We start from the raw sequence: 19,146 nt of genomic DNA, 5'->3' as shown, positions 1-19,146 counted from the left end.
TGACCCCGGAGCGTGGAAGTAGCCCCTGTGTCCACTGCCGACCACGCCGGGTGGGGTCCAAAGGGGGCCTCCACGCGCCCTCCCTCCCTGCAGCCGGGGTGTCCCGGCCTCCTGGGATCAAGCATCCCCCGGCCCGGCCCGGCCCGGCCGGACCCGGACCGGAGCGGACCTCGCCCCCGCTGCCCAACGCCGGCCGGCCTGGCTGACCCTCAAGAACCTCACTGACGCCCTGCGGAGCCACGCCGGAATTTAAAAATAATTATATTAATAATAAATATGTTAAGTTACATTTAAAACAATAAATAGAAAAATAAACTGATAAATAAAATCAACAGGTACAAAAGGTCTCCAAATCTCAACCGAAACGAACACACGCGGGGCGGGGGCGGTTCGGGGGGCGGGGGGCGCCGGGCCGGGCCCCCCTACACAGGCAGGTCGGTGCTGTTGTGGCGCGTCTTGCGGGCGGTGCCGTCGTCGCGGGGCCGCGCGCGCTGCAGGTTGCACATGGCCACGGTCTTTTTGAGGTCGATCACGGCGTAGGCGTCGGCGCGGCGCGGGGGGCTGGGGGGTCCCGGGGCGCGCTCGGCCCCGGCCCAGCCCTTCAGCTCCACCTGGATGTAGTTGAGCGGCCGCGCGGGCTCGGGGCCCGGCCGGCGAAAGTCGAAGCTGAAGACGCGCGGGGCGCCGCGCCGGGCGCGCGGGGGCTTCTGCAGGGGGGTCTCGTCGCCGTCGCCGTCGGCGGCGCCCGTGGACGAGGGCGTGAGGCCGTCGCGGGGGTCGTCGCCGCTGGCGGGGGCGGCGCTGGCCGGCGCCTCCCACACGGGGGGCAGCGCGGGCAGGTTCTCGTAGTGCAGGAGCGCGGCGCGCCGCTGTGCCAGGCCGCCGCCGGGGGTCCCCGCGCCGCCCCCGCCGCCGCCGCCCACGTTCTCGTAGGTGCACTGCGGCCGCGCGGGGCACTCGGACGCGCCCTCGTTGTTGTTGTGGCCCGGGCCCTGGCAGCGCACCACGTGGCGCCGCGCGGGCGTGGGGCCCAGCACGAACTTCACGCGGCCCGGCTGCAGGAAGACGCGCGCGTCGGGGCTGCCCGCGGGCAGCGGCTGCAGGCTGCGGCGCGGGGCGTCCTCGCCGCCGGCCGGCGCGTTCACGTAGGTGTGCGACTGCCCGGCGGCGAGAGGGCGGGGAGGGGGCGTGAGCCGGTGGGCGGGGGGCAGGGGGGTCCCGGGCGCCCGGCCCCCCCAGTCCCCCCCCCCCCCCGCCCCGCGCGCAACGCCCACCCCCGCCCCCGCGCGCGCGCGGGGTGGCGCACCCTCACCTGCTCCTCCGGGGCGATGAGGGCGTGCGTGGACTCCTCCCCCAGGGAGGGGTGGCGAAGGCTGCTCGTGGAGGGGCGCCGGGGGGCCGAGAAGCGCCGGCCCTCCCCCGGGCAGCCGGGGAAGCCGTTGGCGAAGCTGGAGATGGTGTAGCCGAGGGCTGGGGACGACGGGACGGGACCGGGTCGGGCAGGGGGTGGGGGGTGAGGGCCTCCCTCCGCCCACCGCTGCCCTCCGGCCCGACCCTTGCCTTCTTGGGGGAGTGGGGGGGGAGGGTCAGCGCGCGGCTCCGGGCGCACCTGCGCACCTGTCGCCACCCACCCCTGCACCCGAAACTCGGAACCGTCAGAACCGGACCCGGACCCAGCAGGGGGGAAAGAGAGGTGCAGGGGTGTGACCCAGTCGGGAGTGGGAGGGCGGCGCTGCCGCGCCAGACTGCCGTTGCCATGGAAACGTCTCCCCGCGGCGGGCGGCGGGCCGTCAGTGGATGCTCGGAGGAGGCTGAGGCACCAGTGCGGGGCCCGGGGCCTGATTGGCCGAGGCCGAGGCCGGACCTCATCCACCGCCCCCGGGGGTACGGTCCCTGGACCACTGGCCAGCCCCAAGCGTCCGCTTGGTCCGGTGCCTTCGCGGTGGATATCTGCGTGTGGGTGGGGGAAGGGAGGGGGGGTCTCCTCACCACTGGAAGGCGGGGGGCCCCTGGCCAGGTCGAGCTCGGCCGGGTGGCTGTTGCGAGTGACGATGACGGGCTCCTCCATGACGTTGATGCTGTTGCACTGCATCAGGTCCTGCAGCAGGTTGAAGATCTCCTCGGCCCGGGAGCACTTGAAGGCAAATATCCCTGAGGGAGGAAAGGTGGGGAAGGGTGAGAGGGGGGCATGCACCCTGCACCCCCGCCCTGGCCTGCAGGGGTCAGACGAGCCCTTCCTTCCTGTCCCCAGTCCTTGGGGGAGACCCAGTGCTCCTGGAGGGGGCGGGTTCCCTGCCAGTTCCCCTGTCCTGCCGTGCGGGGAGGTGATACGGACAAGGATGTGAGAGCACCCGGCCGAGGGAGGAGAAGCAAAACCCAGCGGAGGGCCAGAGAGATAGCACAGTGGGTAGGGCGTCTTGCCTTTCAGGCAGCGGACCCTAGTTCGCTCCTCAGCACCCCATTTGGTTCCTAAACAGACGGATTCTGCCCACCCTTTGTCCCTAGGAAAGACGAGCTGCGTCCAAGCACCTCACTGACCTCTGCCTGAACCTCCTCTAAGATTTCTGAGGGCCAGAGGTCTGGTCCAGCGCACTACAGGCCTAGCCCCCAGCCGAGCTGCCCGGCCCCTGCCAGCATGGAGCTTACACTCCTGGACAGGAAAGGGGACACACACACAGCCAGGTAAGGGTGGGGTCCCGCAGCACAGCCAGCATGCCCACTCCAGAGACGGAGGACAGCAAGACTGGACTGACTACACTGTGACTCAGGGCACCTCTCAACACCCAGGGGCATGGGCACCAGCCTCGGACTCAGCACTACCCTCCCCTAACAGCAGGTCCAGACTGGGAGGTGGTTTGTGGCAGGGATGGGGGGGGTGGCCGGGCGGGTGCGAAATCTGGGGGCAACTGGAGCAATAGCACAGTGCAGAGGACGTCTGCCTTCCAACCCGGCCGTCCCAGGTTCCATCCTGGGCATATCCCAAGTGGTCCCCCGAGCACCGCCGGGAGTGATTCCTGAGTGCAGAGTCAGGAATCAGCCCTGAAGCATCACCAGGTGTGGAACCTAAACCCCAAAATATAAAAAAATAAAGGACCTCCGGGCTGGAGAGATAGCACAGCGGGTAGGGCGTTTGCCTTGCACGCGGCGGACCCGGGCATTCGATTCTCAGCATCCCATAGGGTCCCCTGGAGCACCGCCAGGAGTTAACTCCTGAGTGCAGAGCCGGGTGTAACTCCTGTGCATTGCCGGGTGTGACCCAAAAAGCAAAAAAAAAATAAATAAATAAATTTAAATAAAAAAAAAAGAACCTCCGATCTGGATAGTGTGCAGAGAACAGAGGCTGGGAGAGGATGGGCAGGAGAGAACAGGCTGTTGCAGTAGCCTCTGGCGAGGAAGGCCTCTGGAGCCACAGGAGCACCTGGGAGGCAGGGGGCTTGGCAGCCCCTGGAGGAAGCACCAGGGGAGCTACGAAGGGAGGGAGCAGCCCCTCCCCGGTCTCAGCACTGCCCGCAGTCCCGTGGCCAACACCTGCCCCCTGAGAGCACAGTTGGGGCAGAAGCCTGGCGAGAGGCCCATTCCTCTCCCCTCCGCTGTCCCCGATCCCGCACCCCCGGCCAGGAGCCCGGGCAGGGCCCAAAGGCTGGCAGAGCAGCCTAGGACACCTGGACCTCTGGCTGCAGGGACAAAGCAGAAAATCCCAGATTCTCCGCGCCCCCCACCTGGGGCTGGCGGGGGACACAGGGTCACCTCTCGAGTGTCAGGGTGCACATCAGGAACCTAGAAGTTACCACTGCCTGTATCTCTTCCTTCCAGGCCAGGTCACCCAGACCCTGCCTGGCCTCGGATCACCCCCTGGGGTGGGGGGTGGGGGGGGGCCAGAGGCTGAGGTGGGAGTTTCAGCAGAAAGTTTTTCCTTGGGGCTGCCCAGAGCCGGAAGTACAGCGGGGAGGTGCTTGCCTTGCACATGGCCAACCCGGGTTTGAGCCCCAGCACCCCATATATAGCCCCCATCCCGATCCCCACCAGGAGTGACCCCCGGGGCTCAGAGCCATGAGTCAGCCCTGAGCACCGACTCCCCACCGCCCCCCAAGAAAACGCTTGCTCCTAATTTGGAGGCCACACAGGGAACCCGGACCCTGGAGGGAGAAGCGGGGAGGGATCACTCGCTGTCCCTGCAGGTCTTGGCCTGGGAGCACTGGCCCTTCCCAAGGGCTCCGTGACCCCTGTCCCTGCCCAGGTCCCCCCTGCTGGGCACAGCTCAGGCTGGAGAGAAGGGCCTGGGCGGGGACCCCACTCACTCGGGGCTGCGGGACCCTGCCCGGGGGGCTCCCCAACAGGCCCTGCCCCTCACCACCCCGACAGCCACGACTTCCGGCGGGTGCCTCGGGGGCGCGGCCCGGCGGGACTCACCCTGGCCCGTCTGGCAGCGGCGGCCGCTCTCAAAAGAGAAGAGGTTCGAGTCGTAGCCGTAGCGCCGCAGACAGAGGTAGGGCCAGTGCACGGGCTCGCGCCCCGCCGGCCGCAGCACCAGCTCGCACTGCGTCAGCTCCATCACGCCCGAGCCCAGCTCCGCCCCCTCATCGTCCACATTCGTCACCTGGGGGGCAGGGCGGGGCGCAGGAGGGTCAGTGAGCGAGCTGGGGGGGTTCCCTTCTCTGGGACTGCCCCAGGGAGTCCCCCTTTGGCATGCGGGCCGGTGGGCGGGCAGTGAGGGAAAGGCACCGGCCTCCAAGGGTCCAAGTCGGGTGACCTGAAGAACCCCCACCAAGTCCCCAAGGAAGGGGGGGAGGCTCCGGATTCCAGCTCAATTCTGAGACCCTGGGGCGGTGGGGCCCATGACAGGCCCAGGTCCCCCCTGCCTGGAGAGGAGGCCCGGCCTGTGCCTCCCAAGTGCTGGGCACAGCTACACACAGCTACACACAGCTACACACAGCTACACACACACACACACACACACACACACACACCCAGGACCAGAGCTTACTACTACTGGAAAAGCATGCTGGTGGCTGCCAGGTGGAGGCATCTCTCACACACACAGACACACACACACACACACACATCAGGCACAGCTACACACACACACACACCCAGGACCAGGCACATACACACACACACACACATACCAGGCACAGCTACACACACACACCCAGGACCAGGCACACACACACATACACACACACCCAGGACCAGGCACACACACACATACACACACACACAGACAGACAGGCCCGGGGGCCCCCCTGCCTTGGAGAGGAGGCCCAGCCTGTAACTCCCAAGTGCTGGGCACAGCTACACACACACACACACACCAAGCACAGCTATACACACACATACACACACACTCCAGGCACAGCTAACACACACACATACACACACACACACACACACACACACACATACACACACCCAGGACCAGAGCTCACTACTACTGGGAAAGTATGCTAGTGGCTGCCAGGTGGAGGCATCTCACACACACACACACACACACACACCCCAGGCACAGTTACACACACACGCACACACACGCGCACACACACACACACACACACACACACCCCAGGCACAGCTACACACACACACACCAGGACAAGGGCTCATCACTACTAGGAAAGCATGCTGGTGGCTGCCAGGTGGCGGCGTCACAGGAGTCGCACACACAAGGCAGGGCCTGGGCCCCTCCGTGGCCCTGAGCTCAGGACGTTATAAGCAGCAGCCCTCACCCCGGCCCCGGCCGCCACACCCCCGCCACAGCCTGGTGCCTGAGCCCAGGGGGCCATGCAGGGAACCGAGGGGAGAGGGCTCTGGTGGTACCTTGAACTTGGTGGGGTGGTTGTCCGGGACGCTGTCTCTGTTCAGGCAGCTGCAGCAGCTCCCCATGGTGTCAGAGCAGCTGGCCTGCCCTAGGCAGAGATGGGAGAGGGTCAGGCCGGCCGGAGACACAGGACAGCGGGGACGCAGCCGACGCGGGCACGGTACACTGTCCCCCAAGCACCAGGAATAATCCCTGGGCACCGAGCTAGGAGTAAACAGGAGCGGGGCTGGGTGTGGCCCCAAGTTCCCCTGGCATACCCGCCTGCCACCCCCCTCACAAAAAAAAAAAAACAGATAAATGAGACTGCGAGATAGTACAGTGAGTAGGGCATCTGCCTTATGCGCCGCTGACACGGGTTCAATCCCTGGCACCCCCTATAGTCCACTGGGCCCCACCAGGAGTGACTTCTGAGCACAGAGCCAGGAGTAAGCCCTAAGCATTGCTAGGTATGCCCCCCCACCCAAGCAAATATGAGTAAAAATAGATGATGCAATTGGGGGGTACAACTCAGTGGTACAGCACCTGCCCCGCATGTGTGAGGCCCTGGATTCGATCCCTGGCACTGCAAAAATAGAGCGAAAACAAAACAGAAGGATAATGTGCATGGTGCTGGGGAACTAGCACAGAGAGGAAGGCATATGTCTGCCTTGCCCATGGCCACCCCGGGTACGCCATCGGGTCCCCTGAGCGCTGCCAGGAGTGATTCCTGACTGCAGAGTCAGGAGGCGTGAGCCCTGAGCACCGCTAGGTGTGGCCCCAAACCCAAACCAAACAGAAAAAGGAAAAAAAAAGGAGAGTCTTGAAGTCGGCACCAAAAAGTCGAGCTGTGGGGCAGCCCCACGCAGTCGAGGGGCTCCCCCATGGTGTCCGGGGTCCGGACAGCAAGCCTGAGGCCGCAGGACCCACATTCAGGATGGGTGTGGAGGGCACGGACCTTGCGAGGAGAAAACGCTGACCCGATAGAAGACAGGGAACCTGGGGGGCGGGGGACAACAGACCCGGAAGTCTGGCAGCCCTCAGGCCTCATCCATTCCAGCAAAGAAACTCCACCCCGCGCCCACCCCCCCCCCCCCCCCAGCCTGGGCCTGGAGCTCTCCTTTTCCTCTTTCCAGCTCTCTGACACTCACCAGCACCCCACTCTGCACCTCACACGGACCTGTGGGTGTTTTCATTGGAAAACCAGAAACGACACTCTATCAGCAGTTCCATTCGGGGCCAGAGTGACAGTCCAGCCGGGAGGGCACTGGCCTTGCCTGTGGTCTACCTGGACCAACACCCCACATGGTCCCCTGGACCCCACAAGGAGTGACCCCTGAGCAGAGCCAGGAGTAAGCCCCGAGCACCGTGGCCCTAGAGCGTGTCCCACCCCAAAAGATACATTCAGGGGCTCTAGGGATGGGTACGAGGCTGAAGGCTCTCATCTCGCACGAGGCCCACGTGGCTCTGAGTACCACTTAAAGTGAGCCCCAAGCACAGCCTGGCACCAGCCCCTGAAAACCCACCAGCTACCGCCCCAAGCAGCCCCTTTCTCACCACCCCTCCAAAAAAGATACGTTCATAAGACTGAACTCTTCAGTGACAATTTTTTGGGAGGAGGGGTAGTTTTGAGGCCACACCCATTGGGATTGGCAGCTACTTCTGGCTCTGGGTTCAAGGACTGTTCCCATAAATGGGTGGGGGGCGGGCACTGGGGCCCCTGTGGTCCTGGGGACCCAAGCCGGGACATCCCCATGGAAAGCATGCACTCCATCCTTTGGACTCTCTGGAGCCCCTGAGCTTGACGTTTCTAAACATCCACACTTGTGGCCAATTTGGTCCCTGGTGTCACACGGTCCTCCCAAGCACCGCTGGGGTGGCCCAGGTCAGCTCACGCAGCATCACTTGCTCAGGTCCCTGCACTGATGCCCCCCTCCCCCCACCCAGGCGGCTTGGAATTAGTGGGAGGGTCCCCTGGGGGGGGGGGGTTGATCCTCACCACCACTGAAATAAAGATAAATCCTCAGGCCCAGGGAGGCTCTGTGGGAGTATCCCGGCCTTAGCATCCATGAGGGAGCCCTGGCCTCCTCTCTGACACTTCCCTCAGTGTGACCGCAACATGGCCAGGCCTGTGTGTCTAGGACAGGAGACGTCCGAGCAGGCCTGCCCGCTGAAGGGCACGAACGCAGGGTCCACACCCCTTGCAGAAGCTTAACAGCTTGCAACCTAGGGCGAGACAGGAGCTGGCAGAGATGATTTGCTTCCACAACTCCCGCTGCGGGCAGGACAGAGACTGCACGGGAAGACCCTTGCCTTGCCTACAGCCCACCTAGGTTCAAGTCCCAGCGCCACATCTAGTATCCGCAACCCCCCACCCGGGGTGGTCCCAGAGTAAGCGTGGCTCCCAAGCCAAACGGAGTCCTGCTGGGCTCATGAGGGCTTGAACCACTCTGAGCATGCGGCCAGGGAAAACGTCCGGGGAATGGGCTCAGTCACACAAGGCTCACCTCACCCAGGCCATCGGGGAGCCGACCAGGGGAGGGGCATGGGGAAAGACCCCGCTCTATTCTCCCCGGTCCTGGTGTGGCATCGTGGGCAGCCGGCTGCGGAGAAGTCACGGGGATCCCTCTGGGGCAGGCCTGGGGTTCACCTGGCACAGGAGACAGAGGCTACAGGTTAGTGGCCAGCGTCCACCGGTCCTGCCTCTGCTCCGAAGTCCCACCTGCTGTCGGGCCCCACCAGACACTTTCCTCGGGGTGACAGGGAAATGGAATGCGGAGGATGAGCAGGAGGAGACGAGCAGGCCCCTGGGACTCAGTACAGGGGTCAGCCCTAGCGTCCAAGCCTAAGTCGCCTCGGGACCCCGCCTGAATCCTTGTCACATCTTACCTTCCCGGAGAATGTGAACTCGGAAATGCCAGTCCTCAAAAAGGACAGGACAATGTAGCAAAAACAGGGGAACAGACAATGTAGCACAGAGCACTGGCTCCAGAGCTGGGAAACCAACATTCTCATTCCTTGGTGACTCCGGAGTGTCCCGGTGTGACCAGGGACCCCAAATTCCATTCGAAAAGTCTTGGCTTTGAGGGAAAGCCATCTATCTGTACGCGGTGCCGCTTTTGCCCTCGAGTTACGGTTGGTAAGAGAAATGCCACTTTAAAAAAAAAAGACATTTTCTCTTATTTCCCCATGCGGGAGCCTTCCTGGGCGTTGTGCGCTCCAAGCCCCGAGAGGCCTCTCCGGGAGGAACATAAGTGCTCCGGATTAAGCACCGCAGGGATCGGGACCGAGTCTCGGATTGACAAGAGCACAAGCCAGGGCTGCAGGGCGGCCCTGCTCCCACCTCCTGTTCTGGAGGGGCGTGCAGGACGGTCCCCCGAGGGGCGAGGGGCGCCGAGCTGGGACGACTTCCCAGGGCGAAGGTCCCCTCCCCACCTTCTCGGTGGGCTGATGCTCTGGGAAGCGGCTGGGCTGGGAAGAGGGGCTGGGGAGCGCGGTGGGGGCTGGGGGCGGCTCCTTTCCCTGTTCCCCCGGCTCTCGGATCGTGCCGGCCCGGTTCGGGGGTCCCTGCGGGCCAGGGCGGAGGAGGGGACTCCGCGCTGGCGTGGATCGCTGCAGCGAGGCGAGGGCTCCGCGAGCACTCCCGGCGCGAACGTGCTCGGGGATCCGAGCGTGGGCAAGGGGCAGCGCGGCGCGGCGGCTCCGAGGGGTCTCGGGGCGCTGGGAGCTGGGGGGGGGGTCCCCCCCCGGGGGTGGGCGTGCGGCAGGGGGACCCGCGGGCGGGAGGCGGCGAGTTCCGAGGGGGCCGAGCCGGCGAGGGTGTGCCCGCCGCGGGTGGGGGCGGGGGCGGCCCGGGGCGTCGGCGGCAGGTGGCGGGGAAGGGGGGTGGGGGCCGCGCGCCCTCCCCGATCCCCGCCCCCGGCTCGTCCCCGCCCCGCCGCGCCCCGACTCACATCGCCCCGCAGCCCGGGCGGCGCCGGGCCCCGCTCCCGGGTCCCGCTGCAGCAGCCGCCGCCCGCCCGCAGCCAGGCCCGCCCCGCCCCGCCCCGCGGCCGCGAGGTCGGAGGTCGGCAGCCGCACCAACGAGACGCCGCGGGCGGGCCGGCCCGATCGGGGGCGCCGGGCGCGCAGCCTAGAAGGTCCCTTTGGAGGACTTTGCAGTCGGGCACAGGGAGCATGCGCAGTCGCCAGAGGGCGCTCCCGGCCCGGGGCTGAGCGAGCGAGCGAGCCGGGGCGGGGCGGGGCCTGGAGGGGGCGGGGCCGGAGGGCGGGGACAGGGGCGGGGCTTGTCGGGGCCCCGCCCCTCGCCGGGCGGGGGGGCTTTACCAAATTCGGGGGCCGCAGCGTGGGGCCGAGAAGAGAGACCCAGAAGGCGGGGAGGGGTCTGGACAGGGCAGCGCAGGACGAAGAGGCGGGGAACAGGGAGAGGCCGGGTGGGAGGAGCAGGGACGAGGGGGACGGGGCTCAAGGGGGGGTCGAGGGGACGCGTAGAGGGGGGGCGCGGCAGTGCGGGGCGGCGGTCCCCACGGAGCCGCACTCTTGCCGCGACCCCACCCGAGCTCCCCTTCGCCCGCAGCCCCGGCCCAGCGCGGTGCCCCGAGCCAGACGGGGCGGGCAGGTGCCGCGGGGGGCGTGAGAGAGGAAGGACCGCGCCCCCGGGGCGGGCAGAGGCGGGCCTGGAGGCCTCTGGGGTGGGGACCCGGACCGAGGCCCCCTGGAGGGTCCCTGCAGCGAGCAGAGCAGCTGATCCCAGTGCAGTCGCCGTCCCTTCCTTGGAACGCGACCCCGGAGGGACCCCTTGAGAAGTTCAAGGAGGACGGGGGAGGGGATGGTAAGGTGGAGAATGACCCTTGGTGCACGGGACACTTTTGTCCCCTCTTCTTCCGGTCACTGTCCCGGACACCTTCCCAGCCAGGCCTTTTTGTCCTCAGGGTCGCTCGGGCACTGCCCTCCAGGGACGGTGTGTGGGGGTGGGGGAAGGGGGCCCTGAGCACCTGCTGGGTGGGTGTAGGGGGATTCGGCCTGTCACTTATCTCCCGGGGCAGGTGAAGGGGTTTCCAGAAGGAACCCAGCATGGTAGATGGGGTCCCGGGGCTGTAGAGTTGGGTGGCAGCGGGTGGATGGGTCAGACTCATTTCCCGGGTGTTTGGTTGTAGGACGGGTTTTCTCTCACCCGTAGGGGCCGTTCTGGGGCCCAGATGGACCCCACTTTCCCTAGCTGCCTGGACAGTGCCGACCAGAGCCCTGGGTGTGAACAGCCCCCCTCCCCCCCAAACTGCCTCCCCTGCCTTCCACAGGAAACTGATCCTGGTGACAGAACAGGAAGGAAGAAGGTGGGTGTGGGGCCGGGAACTGAGGGGTGCTGAGGGGGGCTCAGGGCTCGAGGCAGAGTAACTGCTAGCATCCCATCTCCCAAGCCTGGAATTTGGCTATGAACACCCCGCTCTGCACCCCTAAACTTTCCTTGGCCTTCTGAACTCACCCCAGTGACTTCATTGTTGTGGTTCAGCTGTAAAATGGGATCAATAAAAGCTTCAGGAGCCAGACTAATAGTACAGCGGGGTAGGGTGCGATCTGGGTTCGATCCCTAGCACCCCATATGGTCTGCTGAGCACTGCCAGGACTAATTTCTGAGTGCAGAGTCAGGAGTAACCCCCGAGTACCACCAGGTATGACTCCACAAAAAGCCAAAGCAAGAGCAACAACAAACCAATCCAACCCTACCTCGGAGGAAGAGATACACTGAGAATTATCTGGGCAGAAGCAGCTCGAGGTGTTTCTGGTCCCTCAAGGAGAAACGGAGAAACCACAGGAGAGGAGCTGAGAGGTGCAGGGAGCAAAGAGAGACAGTGGGACAGAGTCACAGCACGGGCTGTGTGTATTCACAGGAGTGAACACTCCAGGGGCTGGAATGGTAGCACAGCGGGAAGGGCGTTTGCCTGGCATGCGGCCGACCCGGGTTCGATTCCCAGCATCCCATAGGGTCCCCCTGGCACGGCCAGGAAGTGCGTGAACCAGGAGTAACCCCTGTGCATCGGCTGGGTGTGACCCAAAAAGGAAAAAAAAAAAAGAAGTGAATACTCCAGACACATAGCACCGGGGGGAGGGGAACTTGTGCTAGCTGGGGGGCTGAGGAGGGCGTTCTGGCCCCTGGTCGGCTCCTTTCAATTGGGCCCCCCCGAAGAGAGGCTGGCAGAGGGAGTGGGGAAACCAAATGCCCAGAAGAGAATAGTGGGAGGAGACGCCACAGGGACAGATGCCTGCTCCTTCCAGGGGGAACTCTTCTTTCCTCTACCTTAATTTTGGGAGACCCGAGTCTGAAGGTCGGGCTTCAAGATCTGGCTCTTGTCAGCCGTGTGGCTGCGGGCATACTATGGATGCTTGCTGGGCCTTGCTTTACCCATCTGTAAGATGGGGACAAGAATACTCCTGAGGGGGCTGGAGCGATAGCACAGCGGGTAGGGCGTTTGCCTTGCACGCGGCCAACCTGGGTTCCATTCCCGGCATCCCATATGGTTCCCTGAGCACTGCCAGGAGTAACCCCTGTGCATCACCTAGTGTAACCCCCAAAAAAAGCGAAAAAAAAAAAAAGCTCCGGAGACACAGGCTTTGAACGCAGAAGGCCCAGGTTCCATCCCGTCCCATTACACTACTGTTATTCTAGAGGCCACAGGACACTGACGATTCAGGTCTCATGATTCAGCTCATGCTTTAGCTCAGAACCACCTCCCACTCTCTCTGTGCTGACCCCCGGGGCTCCCAACGAAGGGGGGTTTGGGAGCCGTTCCCGACTGCAGCAGAGAGGGCAGTAAGGGGGGCCGTGGAGGACTAAGGAGAAAGTTCGCTCCACTCCTCCCCTCTGCATGTGTCCTCAGGATGCTGCAACGCTAAGCCTGGAGTTCCCTGGCCTGCAAACTAACCAGGAGCCCAAGTGGCCTGGGCTTCAGACACTCCTGCGGCAGCTCCCTCCGCAGGACAGCGGGGTGAGTGTCCTGCACCCCACCCCACTCCCCTCCCGCCCCCCCCGCCTCTTACTGGGTGGGGGGGTGCAGGGGACAGCCTTGGACTAATGGGACAAGACCACCCTCCCTCCTGGCCTGAGCGCTCCCATCTTTGGGGGCTGCCTCCCCACTCGACGCAAGAGCACATGAGCGGATGGACATGAGCTAGTGTGAACCCTTGGTCATGCAATGTACAAATGCAGAGCGGAGGGTTGTCACTGTGTTTATTGAGGTCCGATGTGCAGCTACCTAGAACACAGTTCCGTTTTGGGGACCCGGGCTTAGCTGGAGAGTGCCTGCCGGGCCTGGAGGATGCTCTGGGTTCTCCTCCCCAGCTAGCTCAGTCAGGGGTGCAGAACAGGGGTGCATGTGGGTCAGTGGGAGAGCCGCAGGGGACCCCGGCAGTGAGCTCTGGCTGCAGAGCTGGGGGCTGGGGTTCCAACAGTTGCCAAGAAGCAAAGCTGAGGGGACCACTCGCTTGTCCCCCAGGAGCCCCCTCCCCCAATCTTCTCTGCTCTTATCTCTCCTTGGACCCAGCAGCTGCACCTTCCCGGGGCGCACTCCCCCTCATCCCAGCTGGCGGGGGGTGAGTGCTCCCGGTTCCAGGTGGGATGCGGGCCTGTTTTCTGCAGGAGCGCTACTGCCTGGCCCTCGGCGGGGAGGAACTGCCGGCATTCCGGCTCTTCTGCGCCCAGCGGAGGCAGGAGGCCCTGGGACAGGGGGTGGCCCGCCCGGTGCCTCCCAAGCTCGAGGGACACACCTGCGAGCAGGTATGCTCCCGGACCCAGCCCCTCCGCAGCGCTCTCCGCCTCCCCTCACTGCTCTCTCACTTCTGCAGAGCTTCTGGGCCTCTGGGGGTGGTGGTGGTGGTGGTGGGGGGGGGTCTCAGGGTGCGACACTTTAGTGCGCCAAAGAGGAGCGGGCCTGGGGGACAGCTTGGCGGCGGGAGCGCGGTGCCCTGTGTCGGCCCGGGCGCCCCCTGCTGACGGCGCACGCTCAGTGCAGGGAGCCGCTGAGGCCCGGGGAGCCCGGCGTGTTCGCAACCCCCGCGGGGCAGCGGCGCTGCTGGCACCCCGCGTGCTTCACCTGCCGGGCGTGCGGCCAGGCCCTCGCTGACCTCATCTACTTCCACCACGACGGGCACCTCTACTGCGGCCGGCATCACGCCGAGCTGCTGCGGCCGCGCTGCCCGGCTTGTGACCAGGTACGTCCCTCCCCCAGGGGAGGGACAGCGGGTTGGGCGTCCGGGGGACAGGGGCACGGAGTGACCTGGAGCACGGCCGGGAGAAGGAGGGACCGGCCCGGGGACGGTTCTGTTCCTTCTGCTCGGTCGTGAGTGAGCGCAGGACCTGCGCCCACCCCTCACCAGCTCGAGCAGCGCCCTCGCCCCCACCCCGAGTATCTTGGACTGAGAGTATTTCCCTGGAGAGCAGAGGTCCTGGACGGACCATTGGTCTCCGATGGCACGATCTAGTGCCCGGCCAGCGTCAGGGACAGCGCAGGATCCGGGGCTGGGAGTCCAGGTGACTCGGGGGCCACCGGTCGTGCCCGGCCAGCGTGAGGGACAGCGCAGGGCCCGGGGCTGGGAGTTCAGGTGACTCGGGGGCCACCGGTCGCGCCCGGCCAGCGTCAGGGACAGTGCAGGGCCCGGGGCTGGGAGTCCAGGTGACTCGGGGGCCACCGATCGCGCCCGGCCAGCGTCAGGGACAGCGCAGGGCCCGGGGCTGGGAGTCCAGGAGACTCGGGGGCTACCGATCGCGCCCAGCCAACATCAGGGACAGCGCAGGACCCGGGGCTGGGGAGTCCAGGAGACTCGGGGGCCACCGGTCGTGCCCGGCCAGCGTCAGGGACAGCGCAGGGCCCGGGGCTGGGAGTCCAGGAGACTCGGGGGCCACCGATCGTGCCCGGCCAGCGTCAGGGACAGCGCAGGACCCAGGGCTGGGAGTCCAGGTAACTCGGGGGCCACCGGTCGTGCCGGGACAGCGCAGGGCCCGGGGCTGGGAGTCCAGGAGACTCGGGGGCCACCGATCGCGCCCGGCCAGCGTCAGGGACAGCGCAGGGCCCGGGGCTGGGAGTCCAGGTGACTCGGGGGCCACCGGTCGTGCCCGGCCAGCGTCAGGGACAGCGCAGGGCCCGGGGCTGGGAGTCCAGGAGACTCGGGGGCCACGGATCGCGCCCGGCCAGCATCAGGGACAGCGCAGGACCCGGGGCTGGGAGTCCAGGAGACTCGGGGGCCACCGATCGCGCCCGGCCAGCGTCAGGGACAGCGCAGGACCCGGGGCTGGGAGTCCAGGAGACCCGGGGGCCGCCGGGCGCCGTGCCACCTGCTAGTCGGGATGCTAAGGCCGGCGGCCCTCCCCGCGCGGGGAGAGTGTCGAGGCGCTCGAACGCGCTGCAGACGTGCTTTCGCATGATCTGGCTGTCAGGCGTGGTCACTGGATGAATGAATGAATGAATGGATGGATGGACGCGCCCTGCGCTCCCCTCCTCCCCTCTCCCCTCCCCAGCTCATCTTCTCCCCGCGCTGCACCGAGGCCGAGGGACGGCGCTGGCACGAGAACCACTTCTGCTGCCAGCACTGCGCCGGGCCCTTGGGAGGGGGTCGTTATGCCCTGCCGGGGGGCGGCCCCTGCTGCCCCCGCTGCTTTGAGAGTCGCTACTCGGGTTCAGGCTCGACCCTGGCCCTCGGGAGGACGCCCCCCGGTGGACGCGGAGAAGGTGCGGATCAAGGGGCTGGAGGGGGCGGCGGCGGGGGGCTGGTGTGGGGGGGGGCTCTCCCGGGCCGGGCCCCCCAGGAGCCCCGGTCCCACGCCGTCCCGTCCCTCCCGGGCCCCCGCGCCCCCGCCCCGCCGCGCGCCTCGGGGCCCGCAGCTCTCACCGCGCGTGCCGAGGCCGGAGCGCCGCCGAGCCGGGGAGCCACCGGCGCCTGGGGCGGGGGGGCTGCGGCGCGGGGCCGGCGGGGCGGGCGCGGGGCGGGGCGGGGGCGGGGCGCGCGGCGGGCGCCCCCCGACCTGCGGGTTCCCTCCCGCAGGGGAGGCGAGGCGCCGCTCCCGAGAGGCCTGCCCCGCCCCCGCCCCCGCCGCCCGCTCCGGCCCGGGAAGTCCGGGCGGGCGGGTCCGAGCCGGGGGGCCGGCGCCTGGCGGCCCGGACCCCCACGAGGACGACCCCTGCCCCACCTGCTCCTCGTCCTCGGACTCGGAACCCGAAGGCGTTTTCCTAGGCCGGCCGCTTCCCGGGCCCCGGGAGACCCCCGGGGACGCCCACGCCGGGGACGGCGCCTGCAGGAGGCACTGCACCGTGAGCTAGGGGCGCCGCCGCCCGCCCGGGGGTCGGGTTCGAGGCTCGCCCCTCGTCCAGCCTCGAACCCGGCCCTGGGGCGTTCCGGGCCGCCTCGTGGGAACTTTGGGGGACCTCCCGCCGCCGGACTGTGGCCCCCGCACCGCGCCCCCGCCCGCCCGGGCCCGCGATCACGCAGAGCACGCGCGGGGCGGGCCGGGGGCGCGGCTCCCCCTGCGGACGGCTCCGGCCAGGGCGCCCTGGGCGACCCGGCGGCGGCCGCCGGAAGTGCGCGGCCGGAAGTGCGTCATCGGGCGGCGCCCACACGATGCGTCGGAAGCCGCTGGCGGGCAGGCAGGGGGCGGCCATGGCGTCCGGCGCGGTCGGCGTGAGCGCTGCGGCCGGGGCCGCCGACGCCACGGACATGCCGGACAACGTGTGCGACTGGCTTCGGGGCGTCTACCGCTTCGCCACCGACAGGAACGACTTCCGGAGGTGAGCGGGGCCTCCCTCCCCGGGCACCCTGGCGCTGGCCGCCCCTGCAGCCCGCGTCGTGGCCCCCTGCCGAGCTGTTTCTCTTCTTTCTTGCTTGCTTTTTTGCTTTTGGGGGCACACCCGGCGATGCTCAGGGGTCACTCCTGGCTCATGCACTCAGGAATCGCTCCTGGCGGTGCTCGGGGGACCCTATGGGATGCTGGGAATCGAACCCGGGTCGGCCGCGTGCAATCGCTCCAGCCTCCCTGCCCCTCTTTTTTTTTTTTTTTTTTTTTTTTTTTTGCTTTTTGGGTCACACCCGGCAATGCACAGGGGTCACTCCTGGCTCTGCGCTCAGGAATGACTCCTGGCGGTGCTCAGGGGACCCTATGCGATGCTGGGAATCGAACCTGGGGGGTCAGCCGCGTGCAAGGCAAACGCCCTCCCCGCTGTGCTATCGCTCCGGCCCCTCTTTTTTTTTTTTTCTTTTTTGGGGTCACACCCGGCGATGCTCAGGGGTTCCTCCTGGGCTCATGCACTCAGGAATTGCTCCTGGCGGTGCTCGGGGGACCCTATGGGATGCTGGGAATCGAACCCGGGGTCGGCCGCATGCAATCAATCGCTCCAGCCTCCCGGCCCCTGTTTTTCTCTCTTTTTATTCTTGGCCTTACCCGGCGGTGCTGACTTACTCCTGGCGCCGTGCTCAGGGGATTCCCTGATGGGTGGGCTCGGGAGCCAGGGATTGAACCCAGGTCGATCGCGTGCAGAGCAAAGCAAGCGCCCTACCCGCTGCACTGCCGCTCTTTCCACTCACCCCCGCAACTCCCCTGGCTTTTGCATTCGATTTTGCTCCTGTTCGACACGAGCCAACTCTAAATGGATCTCCGTGTGGGCCTTGGGCGACCTACCTCGGAGCCATCAATGCTCCTGAAGTTCAAGTGCAGTCTTTCCCGTCGGCAAGGGTGTCCACCTCCCACACTACCCCAGTAACTTTACCTAATCAGACTCACTGACCCACCCACCCCCGAGGCTAATGAGATGCATTTCTTTCTCAGGAACTTGATCCTGAATTTGGGACTTTTCGCTGCTGGAGTTTGGCTGGCCAGGAACTTGAGCGACATTGATTTAATGGCACCTCAGCCTGGGGTGTAACCCAGAGGTAAGCGCTTCACGGGTGCTGTGAAGGGCTCATAGAGGGGTCTTGCAGAATCAATCAGCTGATCACACAGTGAAGGAAAGGGACTTGATGTGAACCTCGGAGCAAGTCCTAGTTAAGTGTGTGCCCAGATGTTGGGAGAAAAGAGCTTGCAGCTCTTAAATTTCACGTGCATTCACGTTTCTAATCCCCCTTCTTGTCCTGAAATCTTATTGCAGGCACAAGGAATCCCTGTAGAACCTTCCAAAGACAGCTCTAATCTGGCTTTCCTGATGGCAGCTGATGTGATCCAGAGGGACCTTCCCAGTTTCCTCCTCTTCCCACGAGTCCACTCAGAACTCCATCCTCTTGGCAGCATTCAGGCTTCAGTCGCGGTGATATCCTGTTTTGTGAAGTTCTGTAATGGTCCCCAAGTTTCTGGAGGGGTGCACTTTGACCTTATGTATGGTATTTAAACAATATTTGAAATAAAGACTACATACAAAGGCAGCCATTTTATTCTTTTAATAAGAAACATCAGCTTACAAAAACAAGGTGTAAAAAGTCAAGATTTACAAAAATCATAGAAATGTGTTGTTTTACTCTCGAGAGACAAGAACAGCCCCAAATGTGGATCTTGACAGAGGTGGTTTGCTTCACAGGAAAAGGAAAAAAGAAAGCAGAAACTGCAGTCACTGTATACTGATGTTAACAGGATGAACAAAGCTCACTCTTGAGGGATTTCTGTTTCTGAGCAATGCTAGGGACAAGGCCATTTGGTGCTGCATAGGCATCCCAGCGTACCCACCAGTGGGGTCCTGCAGGCACCAGGGGCATTGTTGCTCTAACCAAGGGATCTGTTAGCAGAAAGAGGGAGTTGACATGGTGTCAGCAAGCCTGGAGAATGGGGTATGAAAGTGACACTAAGGAAGCCACTTCTTACACAAGGAAACAGATGTGTTCTGACACTAAGATTAAGCAGCATGCCACCGGCCCAGGGCTTGGGGTTATTTGAAAATGAAGTATGTATGCAAGTGGCATGGGAAAGACTGGTGTAGGCTTAGAAAGATGGGGTGATGGAGACAGGTTCCCTTGGCAATTTTTTCTTGTTGATTTACCAGGCATTAAAAAAAAAATGGCCTTTCCATGCCAAGTCACCTATGGAGGTTAAAGGACATGGATTGTAAAGGAGTGTCAGGATATATGCACCACAGTGGCCTGTGGCTGATGTGTGGTTTCAAGCGACATTTTCACTAAAAGGACACAGAACAAAATTATCCACTGTGATCCTGCCAACATAAATCTCCTAAACACAATGAAGGTTTCTTACCACTTTTTTAAAAGCACCATTCTCTTGTATTAGGTCACTTCCCTTAGAAGGAGTTTAAGCGTATGTGAATTCAGGCCACTGGCTGGCTTAACATGAAAGGCCCTGGAGTCTATAACTGGAGAAGAACAAAGAGAAATAG

The 19,146-nt window shown here is 64.6% G+C and overlaps 3 protein-coding genes across 5 annotated transcripts; 2 read left to right on the top strand and 1 right to left on the bottom strand.

The window, feature by feature from the left end:
* Positions 1-237: 237 nt before the first annotated feature.
* On the bottom strand, positions 238-9,935 carry FRS3 (fibroblast growth factor receptor substrate 3). 3 transcript variants are annotated; one of them, XM_056126422.1, is made up of 7 exons: positions 9,745-9,935; positions 8,299-8,441; positions 5,815-5,898; positions 4,411-4,597; positions 1,990-2,151; positions 1,313-1,470; positions 238-1,157 (listed from the first exon to the last, which is right to left on the bottom strand). In XM_056126422.1, exons 3-7 carry the CDS (start codon positions 5,878-5,880, stop codon positions 423-425), a joined length of 1,308 nt encoding a protein of 435 aa, XP_055982397.1. In that variant the 5' UTR covers positions 5,881-5,898; positions 8,299-8,441; positions 9,745-9,935; the 3' UTR covers positions 238-422. The 3 variants fall into 3 exon arrangements, with proteins under 3 accessions (XP_055982397.1, XP_055982396.1, XP_055982398.1); XM_056126421.1 differs by lacking the exon at positions 9,745-9,935 and having other exon boundaries at positions 5,815-5,903; positions 8,299-8,420; XM_056126423.1 differs by lacking the exons at positions 4,411-4,597; positions 5,815-5,898 and having other exon boundaries at positions 1,313-1,448; positions 9,745-9,880.
* Positions 9,936-12,654: 2,719 nt separating this feature from the next.
* On the top strand, positions 12,655-16,160 carry PRICKLE4 (prickle planar cell polarity protein 4). The gene is made up of 5 exons (XM_056125904.1): positions 12,655-12,774; positions 13,425-13,562; positions 13,793-13,996; positions 15,300-15,510; positions 15,824-16,160. The coding sequence occupies exons 1-5, from the start codon at positions 12,655-12,657 to the stop codon at positions 16,096-16,098; spliced, it is 948 nt and encodes a 315-aa protein (XP_055981879.1). The 3' UTR covers positions 16,099-16,160.
* A 197-nt stretch (positions 16,161-16,357) lies between these two features.
* TOMM6 (translocase of outer mitochondrial membrane 6) lies at positions 16,358-18,327 on the top strand. The gene is made up of 3 exons (XM_056126426.1): positions 16,358-16,563; positions 17,598-17,701; positions 17,917-18,327. The coding sequence occupies exons 1-2, from the start codon at positions 16,397-16,399 to the stop codon at positions 17,692-17,694; spliced, it is 264 nt and encodes an 87-aa protein (XP_055982401.1). The 5' UTR covers positions 16,358-16,396; the 3' UTR covers positions 17,695-17,701; positions 17,917-18,327.
* The last annotated feature ends 819 nt before the right edge of the window (positions 18,328-19,146 follow it).

This window comes from Sorex fumeus, unplaced genomic scaffold, assembly GCF_029834395.1.
Source record: "Sorex fumeus unplaced genomic scaffold, SorFum_2.1 ptg000061l, whole genome shotgun sequence".
Lineage (NCBI taxonomy): Eukaryota > Metazoa > Chordata > Mammalia > Eulipotyphla > Soricidae > Sorex > Sorex fumeus.
This window is presented reverse-complemented; position numbering and strand designations above follow the sequence as displayed.

Bases quoted from the DNA above. Each gene is read 5' to 3' on its own strand.
- TOMM6 (XM_056126426.1), top strand. From the start codon at position 16,397: ATGCGTCGGAAGCCGCTGGCGGGCAGGCAGGGGGCGGCCATGGCGTCC. The intron at 16,564-17,597 runs GTGAGCGGGGCC...TTTCTTTCTCAG, and splicing joins GACAGGAACGACTTCCGGAG to GAACTTGATCCTGAATTTGG.
- PRICKLE4 (XM_056125904.1), top strand. From the start codon at position 12,655: ATGTGTCCTCAGGATGCTGCAACGCTAAGCCTGGAGTTCCCTGGCCTG. The intron at 13,997-15,299 runs GTACGTCCCTCC...TCCCCTCCCCAG, and splicing joins GCTGCCCGGCTTGTGACCAG to CTCATCTTCTCCCCGCGCTG. The intron at 15,511-15,823 runs GTGCGGATCAAG...TCCCTCCCGCAG, and splicing joins CCCCGGTGGACGCGGAGAAG to GGGAGGCGAGGCGCCGCTCC.
- FRS3 (XM_056126422.1), bottom strand. From the start codon at position 5,880: ATGGGGAGCTGCTGCAGCTGCCTGAACAGAGACAGCGTCCCGGACAAC. The intron at 4,598-5,814 runs GTACCACCAGAG...CCTGCCCCCCAG, and splicing joins ACCACCCCACCAAGTTCAAG to GTGACGAATGTGGACGATGA. The intron at 1,158-1,312 runs GTGAGGGTGCGC...GCCGCCGGGCAG, and splicing joins TCATCGCCCCGGAGGAGCAG to TCGCACACCTACGTGAACGC.